The 15,095-nt window shown below is 44.3% G+C and overlaps 1 protein-coding gene and 1 long non-coding RNA gene across 2 annotated transcripts in view; one reads left to right on the top strand and one right to left on the bottom strand.

Moving 5' to 3' along the window:
- Window positions 1-1,214: 1,214 nt before the first annotated feature.
- Window positions 1,215-1,533, bottom strand: LOC147007724 (uncharacterized). The gene is made up of 2 exons (XR_015053958.1): window positions 1,378-1,533; window positions 1,215-1,254 (listed from the first exon to the last, which is right to left on the bottom strand). It is a non-coding gene; the product is annotated as an uncharacterized LOC147007724 (long non-coding RNA).
- A 5,378-nt stretch (window positions 1,534-6,911) lies between these two features.
- Window positions 6,912-15,095, top strand: part of LOC147007723 (uncharacterized) — a 62,696-nt gene continuing 54,512 nt past the window's right edge. Inside the window, exon 1 of the mRNA XM_085866530.1 lies at window positions 6,912-7,190. Coding sequence (XP_085722656.1) covers window positions 6,938-7,190 — 253 coding nt within the window. The 5' untranslated portion in view covers window positions 6,912-6,937. The remainder of the gene's footprint in view (window positions 7,191-15,095) is intronic.

The following is a 15,095-nucleotide window of genomic DNA, read 5'->3' as shown; positions in this document are numbered from 1 at the left end:
GTGCTGCTTGAGGACATTATGACCCAGAATTACGTCTGCGCACAAATCACGAAGCACCAGCACCTTTACATCCCGATGCGTGTACCCTTTTACGTCCAATTCAACATTGCAGTACCCTCGTACGCGGGATTGTAGTGAGGTGGCGGCCATGCATACCGTATTGTCAGTCGGGTGGATTACCCATTTCCTGCCCTTCACTAGCGAGCTGTTGACGAAACTTTCAGAGCTACCGGTATCAATCAGTGCCTCAGCCATATGCCCGTTAATTCGTACGTTGATGATAGCCTTGGATAGATTCCCGGGGAGGCTGCAGTCAATTTATTTTGCGAGTAGAGAGCCGCAGAAGTGGGTTTATTTCTCCTTAGAGTAGATTTACATACCCTGGCATAATGCCCTTTCTTGTCGCAATTCATGCATGTGGCATCTCTGGCGGGACATTTTTGACGAGGATGCCTTTTGTACCCACAAAAGAAGCATTTACCAACCGGAGCAGTTGCTGAGGAGTTTGACGAGGTCTGGGTATCCGGCTCCTCGGGTGTTTCTCCATCCCCTATGTCTGGCTGTGTCTGTGCCAGTGGGGTTCCTTGGGTTCCCATCGTAGCAGCGTTCATGAGCAGCATCGGTGTCCCAAATGACTCGGATTGCTGCTGAGCCGTATCAATCGCTCGAGCCTGATCGACTACCTTGTCAAGAGTGGGTTGCGCTTTCTCTAGTAAGCGTTGCCGTATGTGGGCTGATCTGAGTCCTTGGATAAATGCCTCCCGGGTCGCTTCCTTTCGGTGTTCCTCGGCGCTTACCGCCCGGAAGCTGCCGTCTTTTCCCAGCTGATTCAGAGCTTGCAGGAACTGATCGATTGTCTCCCCGGCTGCTTGCTTGCGTGTGTTGAGAAGATGTCGTATGTATACCTCGTTCTTGGGCTTCACGTAGAGCGCCTGCAGCACGTCGATCGCTGCTTCGTAAGTGTCGCACCCCGAGAAGAGCCTGTACACGCCGGGCGAGACATGATTCACGAGAGCGGCAAATTTGTCAGCTCCCTCCGCGATGATGGTCAGATAGTGTGAGAAGGAACAGAACCAATGTGACCATTTCATTTCTGCGTCAGTCGCGTTCGGGTCTGCGTCGAACCTCTCTGGTTTGTAGATCTTGTCCATCTTTGGTTGAGAGAGCCGAGAAAATTAAATGGAATAAATTGAAATGAGAGCGAGAGATGAACCTTCAGAGTTTAGGCTTTATTCCATTTGATTAGAGCCGCTTCTGTGGGCACACCGGGGAATACAGGTTCAGCTAGGAGTACATAAGCAGTAACGTATACATGTGCAGTTAACCATTGCAGACAATCCGCGTAAGCACGGAGTTCGATATAATCTCCATTCTCACCAGTCAATGAGCACCTTCAGTTAACGAGCATCAAGTGGACAGCCGATGTCAATAGCAATGCCCCAGGGACAATCACTCGTGCCGCAGAGACCTCCCCTTATACGCGAGACGCACAACATGTGATCCCGCGTCATGTCCCTCAATTCACGTTAATTCACCACAGTTTGTTTGTGTATTTGTGTGCAGGATATCTCAAAAAGTTGTTGATGGATCCGGATTAAATTTTGTGGACAGGTTCATTGTGTGATACATCCGAAGTAATTAGATTTTGGTGACAATCCGGATCCAGCTACTGAAATTTTTAAATGATTCTTCATCATTGAGAGATCGGGCCAAAAACTATATATATATAGCAGGATCTCTCAAAAAGCTTTGGACGGATTCGGATGAAACTGAATGGACAGGTTCGGTGTGTGGCACGGACGATTTGTTTCGGTTTTGGTGAAGATCCGAATCCGGATCTGGACAAGAGAATTATTTAATTTGTAAAGTGATTCTTCACCGTTGAGAGCTCAGGCCAAAAATGATATGAAGCACGATTTTTCAAAAATGTATTGTGCCCGATATGTTCTTGTGGATCAGGCATTATGTGGCAGAGGTATGCGCCGACTGAGTGCTCTTCTTGTTGTATCTCTGTCAGTTCCACCGTTCCAAAACTGTAAAAGTAGGCCGGCACCACACACGATACATTCCCTTTCAATTTCAATATTCTTCTGTCTGTCATTACTCTCTCCACCCTCCTCCATGCATTCACACCCATCTGAATCCACCTCCGCACCTCTGCCTCGGACTTACCATCCCTGGTCACTGTTCTTCCCAGATATTCAAACTCATTTCCCTGTCTAATCTCCTTCTCCTCTAACCTGGAATTCATTTGTTTTCTCTGCTTTGCAACCCACATCATCTCAGTATTCTCCATAGTCATTTTCACCCATGTTTCTCAAATGCCTCCTTCCACTCCCCCAGTGCTTCCTGCATCTACCACCCACTCTCTACCACCACAGCCAGATTGTCTGGATGCAGCATCCTCTCCAAACTACCCACCAAGTTCTCTTCCTGCTTACAAGCTCCATCACCATGACAAACATGAATAGGCTCAGTCGACTTCCCTGCCTCAAGCCTCTGTTCATGCAGAACTCCTTGGACATCCCATGACCAACCAAAGCTCTTTACTTTGTTCCCTTGCACATCTCTTCAACCAACGTGACTTCTGCTTCCGGCACTCCCATCCATCTCAGTGTTGCCATCACCATCTCTCTCAGGACAGTGTCGTAGGCCTTCTCCAGATCCACAAATCCCAATGCAATCTAATTTTGCACCTCCACCCTCTTTGCTCCAGCTGTCTTAGTGTGAACATCCCATCCATCATACCCTTACCCTTTATAAATCCTTGCTGCTCTCTGATGTCCATCTCCACACTCTTCCTTATCTTCCCACCCAGAATCCTCTCCAGCACTTTCATGATGTGACTAAGGAGCGTAATGCCCCTGTACTTCCTCAGATCTTGAACATGTCCTTTCCCCTTCCATATCAGCACAATTAACCCTGTCTTCCATTCCTCCGGAACTGAACCCTCTCTCACACATATGTTCAACAGCCTCCTCGTTCAAACTGACTCTAACTTCTCCCGCTGTGATTATCTTTTCTGTGCACACATCATCAGTGCCTGGCGCTCTTCACTTCTTCATCCTCTTCATTGCCATCTACACTTCCTCCTCTGTGATCTCCACAAACTCCACTTTCCCCTCTACATAACACGGAAGCTCCAGCTCGTCGTTGCTTCCTTCCTCGTTCAACAGCTCTTTGAAAAATCCTTTCCACCCCTTCGATACTGCCCCCTCTCTGTCATCATGATAGTAATAATATTAACTACAGTTTATACAAGTCATGTGACTCATTTATAATTTACGAGGAGATCCCACAGACTCTCAAGACCAGACCACATAAAGAACACACTCTCAATCACAAACTCTCCACCATGACCATGGAACTGTGAAAGTGGAGGGATTTGTTCAGGGATTGTGGGACTGTAAAATAATAAAGTAGAATGGTGGGATGAGAGACAAAGGGAAGTGAATCACTGGATTGGTGAGTGGACCCCCAGCGTACATTCAATGATGGCCAATGACCCTGGGCACCAAGATATGTCGATGTTGGTACCCCCACATGTTTACAGATCACTTTAAGATCTGTAGGACAGTGGTCCTTACTGCAGTCTATCCCTGCTGTGATCCACAAACACCTTTCAGGCTCAACTCATCTCCTTTCGGTCTTGGTGTGTCTCATGATTGGAACCATGAGTGCTTCACACACTCCTCTTTCAAACTCAATGTCTCTCCTTACACTGACTGCTCTTTCCAGGTTGAGAATTGTATTCCTCAGTGGGTAGATGTTGAATGGCCACACCCCACAACCTGCAGCCCCAACCACCAGAGCAAGAACTGGCCATATGTTGGTGTGGTTCACTCCATTGGGTTTTGGGAGTGGGTGTTTGTTATATAACTGGGTGGTGGGATGGAATTTTGGATTTGTGGGACTTTGTGAGCTCCAGCAAAGCTACTCCATTACAATCATCCACGTGTACCCATTAATTAAAATATGTACATGACATGGCAGTGTCAACCAGAACACAAACACACAAGGGGGCCTACCATTCCTTTCCATACACGTTTGAATCTGATCTACGGGTTTCTCCAGCCTGTCATATTTATTATCAAATGCAATAGGAATGTTACAGAATCTTATGTCTTTTCATCAGATTACTGACAACAACAATAATGTAACAGTGGAGTATTATAATGGTTTAATACACATAATAAGAAAATAACATGAATACAATGGTTTTATTATGTACAACATGAATGTAACAGCTCGTTATAATCATTGTATTTTGTTCTGTAACATCAACATGACATCCTGTTATAATGCCTTAATAGGATTAAAGATAAGTTATAATCATGGTTTTCCAGTATTAACTTTAATCTACTTTACAATCACGAAGGTCATTCCTCGTTTATCATAAAATGTATTATTTAAACATGTAATGTTCGTGGGAGGGAGAAGATTCACAAGAGCCAAGACCTTGACATCACGAGTCTCTGTCCCAAGCAGAGTGTAGTTTTTCTATGATGTACATTCTGTCTTGATGTCCACACATAACAATTGGTGTCCTGGTGTTGTCTCAGCGAGAAAGATGGATGAACAGGTGGGAGTTCGAAAGCCTTGATCATGGTCATTCTAAATCATATTCTAGGAGGTGAAAGATGTTCTCCTGGAAATTAAAATAATATAAATTTAATAAATAATCAAAACTTGTACTCATCCCTCCTCCATTTCTCTCACCTCTCACCTGTGATTAATATATTATTCACCTGAAATAAGACAAGCATTTAAAAAAGAGAACGTGTGGTTATATTTATAAATGATAAAGGAAAACGACAAAGAAAAAAATTGCAAAAAAGGCAAAAAAATGAAACAAGTTTTTACTTTTCCATATGTTGGGCCTCCCAGGCCCCCAGGGCTGTATCGGTGGAGGATTTTTATATGACTGAACCAAAGGGTTAAGTGCAGCAAAAGGCGGTGTATAATCAGAAACACTGTTTGATAGGGTGATATATTCCTGTAATATGAATAAAATTGAAATGTTGGGGGAAAAATCGTATTGAATATAGGAAGCGTTTTCTGAATCCAATCAACATGAGAAAGAGGATTGAATAAGTCACTTTTATTATAACTGAAGAAGATGAAGGAGGAAGAGCTTTTGTTTTGATAAAAGCAGGCAGGATAAAAGTCATAAATGCTGAGTTGAACAAACGTCCTGAACTCATGGACTTAGTTAACTGAAGCACGTCGTCGAGGACCCGGCCGTCGGTTTGCTGCCGAATGCTGCTGATTGTGACGTCATCGATTCCCTCATTGAAAATCTATCAAAATTCGATTTTTATTATTTCTCCATCCCCTGTGTACATACATGGAACACATAATGTGAAGATTTCGGAAGTATGAACAGAATATGTTCAGAGAAAAGTGTGTTAGAAGTTCCAGGCTTATGCCCATTATATTATGATGCAACAGAATTATTTGAAAGTAAGTTAAACACAGATGAGAAAAGGATATGAAAGAGCAGATGATATTTCAATAATTTATTTGCGAGATTTTAAAAGGTGAAAGTTAATTTTTTGCCAGGTAACCCTTCTCGTTCTTCTGAAATAATGAGCTATGTCACAGGACGAACTTGCTGAGGTGAAAATGCAATACAGGTAAACAAGGTTCTGACTGAATATTCGCAAAAAGGTAAAGAGTGAGGATTCTTACCTTTTATCTTTATACCTGGTGGGGATTCTTACCTTTTATCTTTACACTCAGTGAGGATTGTTAACTTTTATATTTATACCTGGTGGGGATTCTTACCTTCTATCTTTATACCAAGTGAGGATTGTTACCTTTTATCTTTATACCCAGTGAGGATTGTTACCTTTTATCTTTATACACAGTGAAGATTGTTACCTTTTATTTTTATACCCAGTGAGGATTGTTACCTTTTATCATTATACCCGATGAGGATTCTTACTTTTTATCATTATACCCAGTGAGGATTGTTACCTTTTATCATTATACCCAGTGAGGATCGTTACCTTTTATCATTATACCCAGTGAGGATTGTTACCTTTTATTTTTATACCCAGTGAGGATTGTTACCTTTTATCTTTATACCCAGTGAGTATTGTTACCTTTTATCTTTATACCCAGTGAGGATTCTTTCCTTCTATCTTTATTCCCAGTGAGGATTGTTACCTTTTATTTTTATACCCAGTGAGGATTGTTACCTTTTATCTTCATACCCAGTGAGGATTGTTACCTTTTATCTTTATACCCAGTGAGGATTGTTACCTTTTATCTTCATACCCAGTGAGGATTGCTACCTTTTATCTTTATACCAATTGAGGATTGTTACCTTTTAATTTTATACCCAGTGAGGATTGTTACCTTTTATCATTATACCCGATGAGGATTCTTACTTTTTATCATTTTACCCGGTGATAATTCTTTCCTTTTATCTTCATACCCAGTGAGGATTGTTACCTTTTATATTTATACCCAGTGAGGATTGTTACCTTTTATCTTTATACCAAGTGAGGATTCTTACCTTCTATCTTTATACCCAGTGAGGATTGTTACCTTTTATCTTTATACCCAGTGAGGATTGTTATCTTTTATATTTATACCCAGTGAGGATTGTTACCTTTTATTTTTAGACCCAGTGAGGATTGTTACCTTTTATCTTCATACCCAGTGAGGATTGTTACCTTTTATCTTTATACCCAGTGAGGATTGTTACCTTTTATCATTTTACCCGGTGATAATTCTTTCCTTTTATCTTCATACCCAGTGAGTATTGTTACCTTTTATCTTTATAGCCAGTGAGGATTGTTACCTTTTATATTTATACCCAGTGAGTATTGTTACCTTTTATCTTTATACCCAGTGAGGATTGTTACCTTCTATCTTTATACCAAGTGAAGATTCTTACCTTTTTATCTTTGCAGATAAACCTCAGAATATGAAGGTGAAAACAAAGGGCTCTTTCACACTCAGACAATCATTCACTATATTGTGTGAAACAAAGAGCAATCCCCCCTCCACAATCTCGTGGTACAAGGACGAGAAATTGATGAGTTCCTGGGATTGTCCGAAAGAGAACAATGCTTGTTCTCATGAATTGAATCCCTTGCAGTGGGACGATGCTGGAGATTATTCCTGCAAAGCCACAAACACCATTGGGTCCCAGTACAGTTCAAAGTTCACACTTAACAGTAAGTACAACATTATAATCATGGAATGGGTCATATGAGAACCAATATTTACTCATTTTATTTTTATTTCCATGATGTGTGATGATGCATCTCTGTGATATTTGGGTCTCCTCACAGACCACATTCTCATCAGTTTCACATGTCACCAGACTTTGCAGTATGATGGCTATAGTTTCCATTTTAAGGTTTTGAGGTGAGAGATTCTAACCCTGGGATGTGTTCCATTTGTAAGCTGATTTCTTTTGCTTTCCATGCCAGTAGTTCAATATCAACTGCTTTGCAAGCCGCTCGCCCGCCGCCGAACAAATGAAGAAAGCAATTTATAGAGAGGTGCTTTGTTATGTTTGCCAAAATGGCCACCGTAGTCGGATTCAAAAGGATACTACAACCAATGAAATGTTCAGAGGCATACCCTGTTATGAAAACTCATAATGTAATTGAAACGAGCATTTCATACTTCTGTTGCTACTTCTACCTTTCATCCTCATTATTTAAGATCTTGCAAGAAGTTCTGAGGCACTGCGGTCATAAATTCGATTCCAACCCTATCAAGTCATACTAAAATAACTAGGACACTCGGTAGAGCGCTTACCTATGCCACGTAATTCCTGATCCATGAGAACATTTCGGCCCCAATACATTTTTGGAATATCATGCTATATATCATTGTTGTGCCCTGTCTCTCTCTCAATGGCGAAGAATCACTTTAATAATTCTAGTAGTCAGATCCGTATCCACATCTTCACTAAAATCTAATCAGTTCGTCCTTGTCACACACTGAACCTGCCCACAAAATTTCATCCAGATCCGTCCACAACTTTTTGAGAGATCCTGCACACAAACAAACAGACAAACAAACAAACAGACAGGAAGGGTGAAAACATAACCTCCTTCACCTTTGGTGGCGGAGGTGAAAATGTAAAACTGGACCGGCACTCGGATGGGCGCACACCTCTGCCAGGCTAAACAGTTTACATTTTGTTTCTCCTCATAGGCCGCATCTGGATCCGGACCTGAACCATAATTGAATCGGTTTGTTCTTGTCACATACCAAATTATCCAACAAGTTCTGTCATAATCCATCTACAACTTTTCGAAATATCATGCTGGAGTGTATTTCGTTTTTGGCCCAATCTCTCAATATGATACTTTTGAAATGATGTATGAAGGCTAAATGAGGCCTTTTGCGCATGCACAATGTACGTGTTTCCACCGATTTGGTTTGACTCCAGAGAACTTCGAACCTGCCATTGCGAGCGTGAGATTTGTAATTCAGATAGTCTTGCCAACATATGTTTTTCAGCATTTTGATGATAAAGTGACAATTTCAAATGGCGAACTATAATTGTTCTGTTCCTGAATGTACATCTGGCTCACGAAAATACATAGGATATAGGAGAAATATCCATGGATGAGAGGAGTCGGATTCATATTATTTCCTGTCAATACAATGAGCAAGCAGCGACTGTGCTTATAACACACATACACACTCATGAACGGACGCTTCTCCTTTCACCAATAGATGCAAAAATGTAGTATCATTTATCTTATAGCCCTGTAACCAACCAAAAAGACATGTATTTGTCATGACACTAATAACCTTAACAAATCCCACCTCCTCCCACGCATGATTAATAGTAAATATCATCATTTTAAACTGACCCTGTGCAGCGACACCTCCGGAGACAGACAAACACCACCCAGAGATAAACACTGCCCTGACACATCCAGAGACAAACACCACCCAGAGATAAAGACTGCTCAGACACTTCCGGAGACAAACACCATCTGTAAACAATCAAACACAAACACCGTCAATCAAACTTATGCTAACTCACTTTCATAATGTCTATCTATCCACATAAAAACGATGCATTCATAAGTGCTAAACAGAATGCTAAAGTATATAACTAGCTTAATCTTATGTGTTGGTGCTTTGTCCTTCCCGGGAGCTCACAACCATCACAATAGTGATGATAATGGTACATGGAAATAATGGTACATGAGTATGTCTATGAATTTCGTCACATTGGAACGTGAGTACAGTATGTCAGTTCATCATGTACTATTGGAACTTGAGTTCTCCTCCTTCTCTTCCCTTTTATAAGGGGTGAGGTCTGATGGCACCAAGCTTCTGCCCTGCATTGACCACGATACTCCTCCACCTCCCTTTGTCCTCAACCAACTCTCTCCACTCTCCAACCACCAGAATCTTATAGATATCCCTCCTCATATAGGGACATGGACACTCAGCATCATGATCAGACAACTATCATCCAAACGGGGTATTTGAAGGATATCAATGGACTCGTAGATGTGAAGGAAGAACTTTGCAATCCATTTAGTGACGAAAGTAATGAAATGATTGTTCTTGATACAAAGTAGATTACTGACCCTTATGTGGTAATAACCGTGCAAAATACACATATTACAGGAAAGGAGCAATTTGATACCTTCACCAAAGAACGCCTCAAGGAGAGAACAGTTTCTATTCATGAAGCCATTGCTGGAAACAAGTCCTCCTTTTTTGAATCCCCCTCAACCAAAACCGATGATAAGAGTAAACAAAAGCTGATCTCCATTAAGAGCGATGTGCAGCTCTTTTTTAAGACTGTGTATGGGATGCCAGACACGTGATGGTAATTTACACGATTTCTTCTGGCACGAAAACCAAGCATGGCCTCCATCACTCTCCACTGCTGGAAAGCCACATCTTTGTAGCAAACGTGACATCTTGTTTTGCCTGGAGGATAGCACGAACACAAATTCAGAAACCACTTTGGTGACTGCAGTAATACTAGACGGAGCGGACATAGTCCAGTTACTGAAGCCAGTGTCGGCAAAGACTTTCAACAAGTATGCAGACAAGGACTTCATTGTAACAGCATCGACCATGCACACGTCTGGTTCAAGTGGAAGTGACGCTTCATTTATTGACCCACATAAGGAACACTATATGCATTCTGTTACACCTCCCTTCTTAATAAAGAGTAATACCATACATTGTCAAAGTATTGTCAACTGAAAAATCAGCGTCCACAAAGCTTTAGCAACATGTTAAACTACTTATTGGCTTGCAGTGCCACCAGAAACCAAGTTTGAGTAAAAGTTTAACCAATTTCATATATCAGGTGTATCAGTACAAGTCTGCAATGGTCATCAACACCAGTTCACAAGAAGTTTATGGATTTAACAAACAAATTCTTTGTATTTCTGAGGCTTAACAATCTCACGTCCTTGTCTCATATGCTGCATGGTTGGATGCATGTGTGTTATAGTGTGCGTGCAGTCGGGTTTGTCATGTTCTCTCACAGGTGTAGCTGGTTGTGGCATACCCGCTCCGCTGTTCATGTCTTCATGAGTGGTATTGCTCCTATTGCTCGGCGCAGCAGGTTCTTGCTCACGAGGGTTCATGACGTCATCTTCAGGGGTCGTGAGAACTAGTGGTGGCTCATTCGTTCTCAACAGGTGACGTCTGTTCCTGCATAATCCACTCCTGATGCCGTTGTCAACCCCGTATGATCTGGGGTGCGAATCCACTTTGGTAATGATGGCTAGCTGCCAGGTGTTCTTCCTCCTGATGCAAACAGTGTCACCCGGCTGCAGGTTACCCAGCGATCTTGCCGATCTGTCATGATAGACTCTCTGTTTCAGCTTCTGTTGCATCAACTGTGCTCTGGGATTGACTATTAGTGGTTTGAGCAGCTGCTTGGTGACTGGTTTCTTGGATCTCAGAGTCCTACTCATTAAGAGCTGTGCCGGCGAGAATGATGTACCTGTGACAGGGGTGTTTCGGTACTCCGGAAGTGCCAGATAAATGCCATCAGCTTTCTTCATCATCTTCTTCATGGTTTGGATAAAACGTTCACTTTGGCCATTGGACTGGGAAAATCCAGGATTGGATGTTGACTGTTTGACTCCCCAGTTTCGCGTGAACCGCCTGAACTCTTGCCTGTCAAACGGCATATTGTCACTCATGAGCTCTTCTGGAATGCCATGACGTTCAAAGACTTCCTTCATCTTCGTGAGGATCATGGTGGCAATTTTGTCCTTGATCTCCACGACCTCCGGATACTTGCTCCAGTAATCAACCACCAGTTGACCACTGTCTGTTCAAAGTCTGCAGTCATGTTGGGCTAAAACAGAGCACCAGCGGCCCTGGCTTTTGTTTACTCAGCTCCCATGTGACTCAGTCAGGTCAGGCCTGATCAAATCTGTGACTTGCTATAGGTATCACGTAAACCTGTACTAACCTGTTCCATGGTCGGGTTGTAAGCTAATAAACCGTCTCCCCCACCAGGTTTCCTGGTGAGGAGGGTGTTTGGATATGGACACCCAGCAGGACGAAAAATAAAACCTGTCAAGGGTGGAGGAGCTCCTTGTGAGCCAACGGCCATCCGGATATCATGCCGAACTGTGTCTGCGGACGTCCTCCTGCAGATGGGTTACTTCTTATTAGGAGGTTGGTGGCAGGATTTGCACTCAAGTCACCATAACATTCGAGAAACTGCATTCCGCAAAACATTCGAGAAGCATAAAAAAATCTGAAAAACCACTCTGTGGGAGGACCTCCAATGCAGCTTTCCTTTGCAGGGGAGGCGGAGGACATCAACGGATGACGTGATTGGGGCAAAGCCATCGGGACCCCCAATTTTTGATGACAGTACTAAAACCACGGGTAACATTCCCGGATCAGATTGCAGGAGAGTGTGTCGGGGTGGTGCCGAGGTGTCGTGCACCAGACGGCGATCTCCATGAGTTAACCTGAGGAATTCCCTTTGGGTGGGTTCCTGGAATGCCCGATCCCAAAGAGAGGATGATCACCCGTCTCTGTTATCATCTGAGCTCAAGCGTTTAGATATCGGTATTGCAGCACTCTCTGAGGTTCGGAGACCGGATTGCGGCGAGATCATGGCAGGTGGCTACACCTACTATTGGTCTGATTGCTCTGATGGTTACCATACCCAAGGAGTTGCTGTAGCTGTGACCAATAAGCTGTCTCCCATGATAATTGAGGTAACACCGGTCAATGAGCGTATGAGACTAAGGATTCATCACTCCTTGGGTGTCATTTCCCTGGTCTCTGTATATGCTCCGACTGAGGCGAGTGATCTCACTGTGAAGGACGCATTCTATGCCACACTCGAGTCTGTGGTTGTTCAGTGCCCCAAGCGAGATACACTTCTAGTATTGGGGGATTTCAATGCATCGACTGGAACTGATAGGGATGGTTATGAGGCGTGTGTTGGTCCCCATGGGTCTGGAACTGTGAACCTGAATAGCACTAAGTTCCTTGACTTTGCAAGAAGTCATGGACTTAGTTTGGCCGGTTCATGGTTTCAGCGACAACAAGCTCATCGCTGGACTTGGTATTCCAATGCTGGCAGTGTGGCAAAGGAGATTGACCATGTGCTCGTTGATGGTCACTGGAGGATGATCCAGAACTGCAGGGTCTACCAGATGCTCAGTTCCTCAATACTGACCACTGACTTGTGGTAACTCTTAAGTTGCACCTTAAATCCAGGAGAATGGTACCTTCCCAGCCGAGGCTGGATATTGGCAAGCTCAGTGATGAGAGGGTAGCTGAGGAGTTTGCGAACAGACTGAGTGGAGATTTGGGGGGTCTGGGTGTTTTCGGGGATCCTGAAGAGCTGTGAAGTGCATTCATGACCACTGTCCTTGATGTTGCCGGTGGATGTCTTGAAACTTACCATTGTGTGAAGAAGAATTTTGTCTCTCAAGGGAAACTGGATACCATTGACCAGAGTCGCAGGGCCAGGCTGAATGGCAGAGCTGAGCTTCGGTGTAAAACTGTACGTGTGCTAAAGGTGGACAAGGAGCCTCTGTGCGAGGAATCTGTGAGGGGGCAGAGCATCACCAGTGGTCAAGTGTTTCTCATCCTGATTCCAGGGGAATTCTTGCATTGCGTTCGTCCAAGCCCGTCCCTCGGTTTACTGCAGTTAGAGCAGATGGTGGTGGGCTCTTGACAGAGGAGTGCGAAGTGAAGGCGCGCTGGGCCGATTACTTTGAGCGGTTGTACCAGAATGATCTACCAGCTGTCGAGTTGGACGTCAGGGGTGTTACAATCCCTGTTGCTGACCCTCCAATCAACTGTGTTCCACCTTCGTTTGTGGAAACACCGGCTGCGGTGAACCGGTTGAAATGGGGTCAAGCTCCAGAGATCTGTGGCATCCATGCTGAACTTCTCAAGGCTGGTGGAAATGCTGCACTCGTGTCGATGCATTCAGTTTTGTGCTCTGCCTGGAACACAGGCATCATCCCAACTGATTGGAAGAGGGGCCTTGTTGTCCCTCTCTGGAAAGGAAAGGGTGATCGCCAAGACTGCAACAACTACCGATGGGTGAAGCTGCTCTCAGTGCCGGCAAGGTCTTTGCTTGGATAATTCTTGATAGGGTTCGCCACCATCTGTTTGAGCACCAGCATCCAGAGCAGTCAGGCTTTGTACCAAGGAGGTCAACGATTGACCGTATCCTTGCTCTTCGTGTCCTCACCGAACGCAGACGAGAGTTTCGGCAGGGGCTGCTTGCAGCCTATGTTGATCTCTGTAAAGTGTTCAATTCAGTGAATTGGGATGCCCTCTGGAGGATTCTTGGTCTTCGTGGAGTGCCACCAAAACTGATCGATCTGATGTCTGAAATCTACTCTGGTACTGAGAGTGCTGTGAGATGTGGTGGTACCATTTCTGACTTATTTCCAGTTGTTACTGGAGTTCTTCAGGGGTGTGTACTTGCCCCCACAGTTTTCAGCACTTGTATGGACTGGATTCTTGGGAGGATGTCGGAGAGATCAAGCTGCGGTGCATCGTTTGGGAATGTCAAGATCTCTGACCTTGATTTCGCAGATGATGCGGTCATCTTTGCGGAGACTTTAGATATCCTTTTGGGGGCCCTCGAGGTGCTGAATGAGGAGTCGGAGCCGCTGGGATTACAGGCTTCCTGTTTCAAAACGAAGATCCAGGCTTTCAATGACATCTTGGATGCTGCTGTCCTGTCTGTGCCTGTTTGTGGTGAGGATGTTGAGGTCGTGGAGAGATTCACTTTCCTTGGCAGTGATATTCATGTCTCTGCTGGCTGTGAGTCAGAAGTCAATAGACGTCTGGGTCAGGCCTGGGGAGTCATGGATTCCCTGGATAATGGGGTGTGGCACTGCCGGGACCTGTGCAGGAGGACGAAAGTCTGAGTCTTCAGGTCCTTGATGTTTCCAGTCTTGCTCTATGGATGTGAGACTTGGACTCTGACCAAGGATCTGAGATGAAGAGTTAATTACTTTGTTACCAGGTCTCTTCGGAGAATCCTTGGCTATCGCTGGTCTTTGTGTCCAACGAGCAGTTGCTGAAAGAGACTCAAACGATATTTGTTACCTGCATAGTCCGTGAGCGTCAGCTGCTGCTGTATGGACTTGTGGCTCGTTTTCCTGACGCTGATCCTGCTCACCAGATTCTCTCAGTGAGGGAGCCTCATGAGTGGAGGAGGCCAATGGGCTGACCACGTGCCTCGTGGTTGCAGTGGGTTGATCGGCATCTCAAGGAGATGGGGATGGGCCAGGCATCTGCCTGGGGGATGGCCAGACGGAGGCCCTGTAGTACCAGCCAAAGTGGACGCAGCGACGTGCTGCTCTGTCGCATGCTCCCATACCTGACCTCACCTCATGTTCTTCCCCTCATAACTGAAAAGCTGAACACCTGAACAAGGCCCTCGACTGGCGTGGTTAGGCCAGACTTGTAGCCATTGATATCTCAAAGGCTTTTGATAAAGTTCGGCATGAGGTTCTCATTCACAAGCTGAAGTCAGATGGTATCTCTGGGCACTTGACTTGCAATAATCTCAGACTTTCTCACAGATTGCCAAATGTTTGTGTAGAATGAAGATCAATCTTCTGCAGCTC

The sequence above is a fragment of the Eptatretus burgeri genome, unplaced genomic scaffold (assembly GCF_056783735.1).
Source record: "Eptatretus burgeri isolate ZD-2024b unplaced genomic scaffold, Ebu_testis_v1 Ebu_testis_scaffold_37, whole genome shotgun sequence".
NCBI classification, from domain to species: Eukaryota; Metazoa; Chordata; class Myxini; order Myxiniformes; family Myxinidae; genus Eptatretus; species Eptatretus burgeri.
Note: the sequence above shows the minus strand (reverse complement) of the source record. Positions and strands in the feature narration are given on the sequence as shown.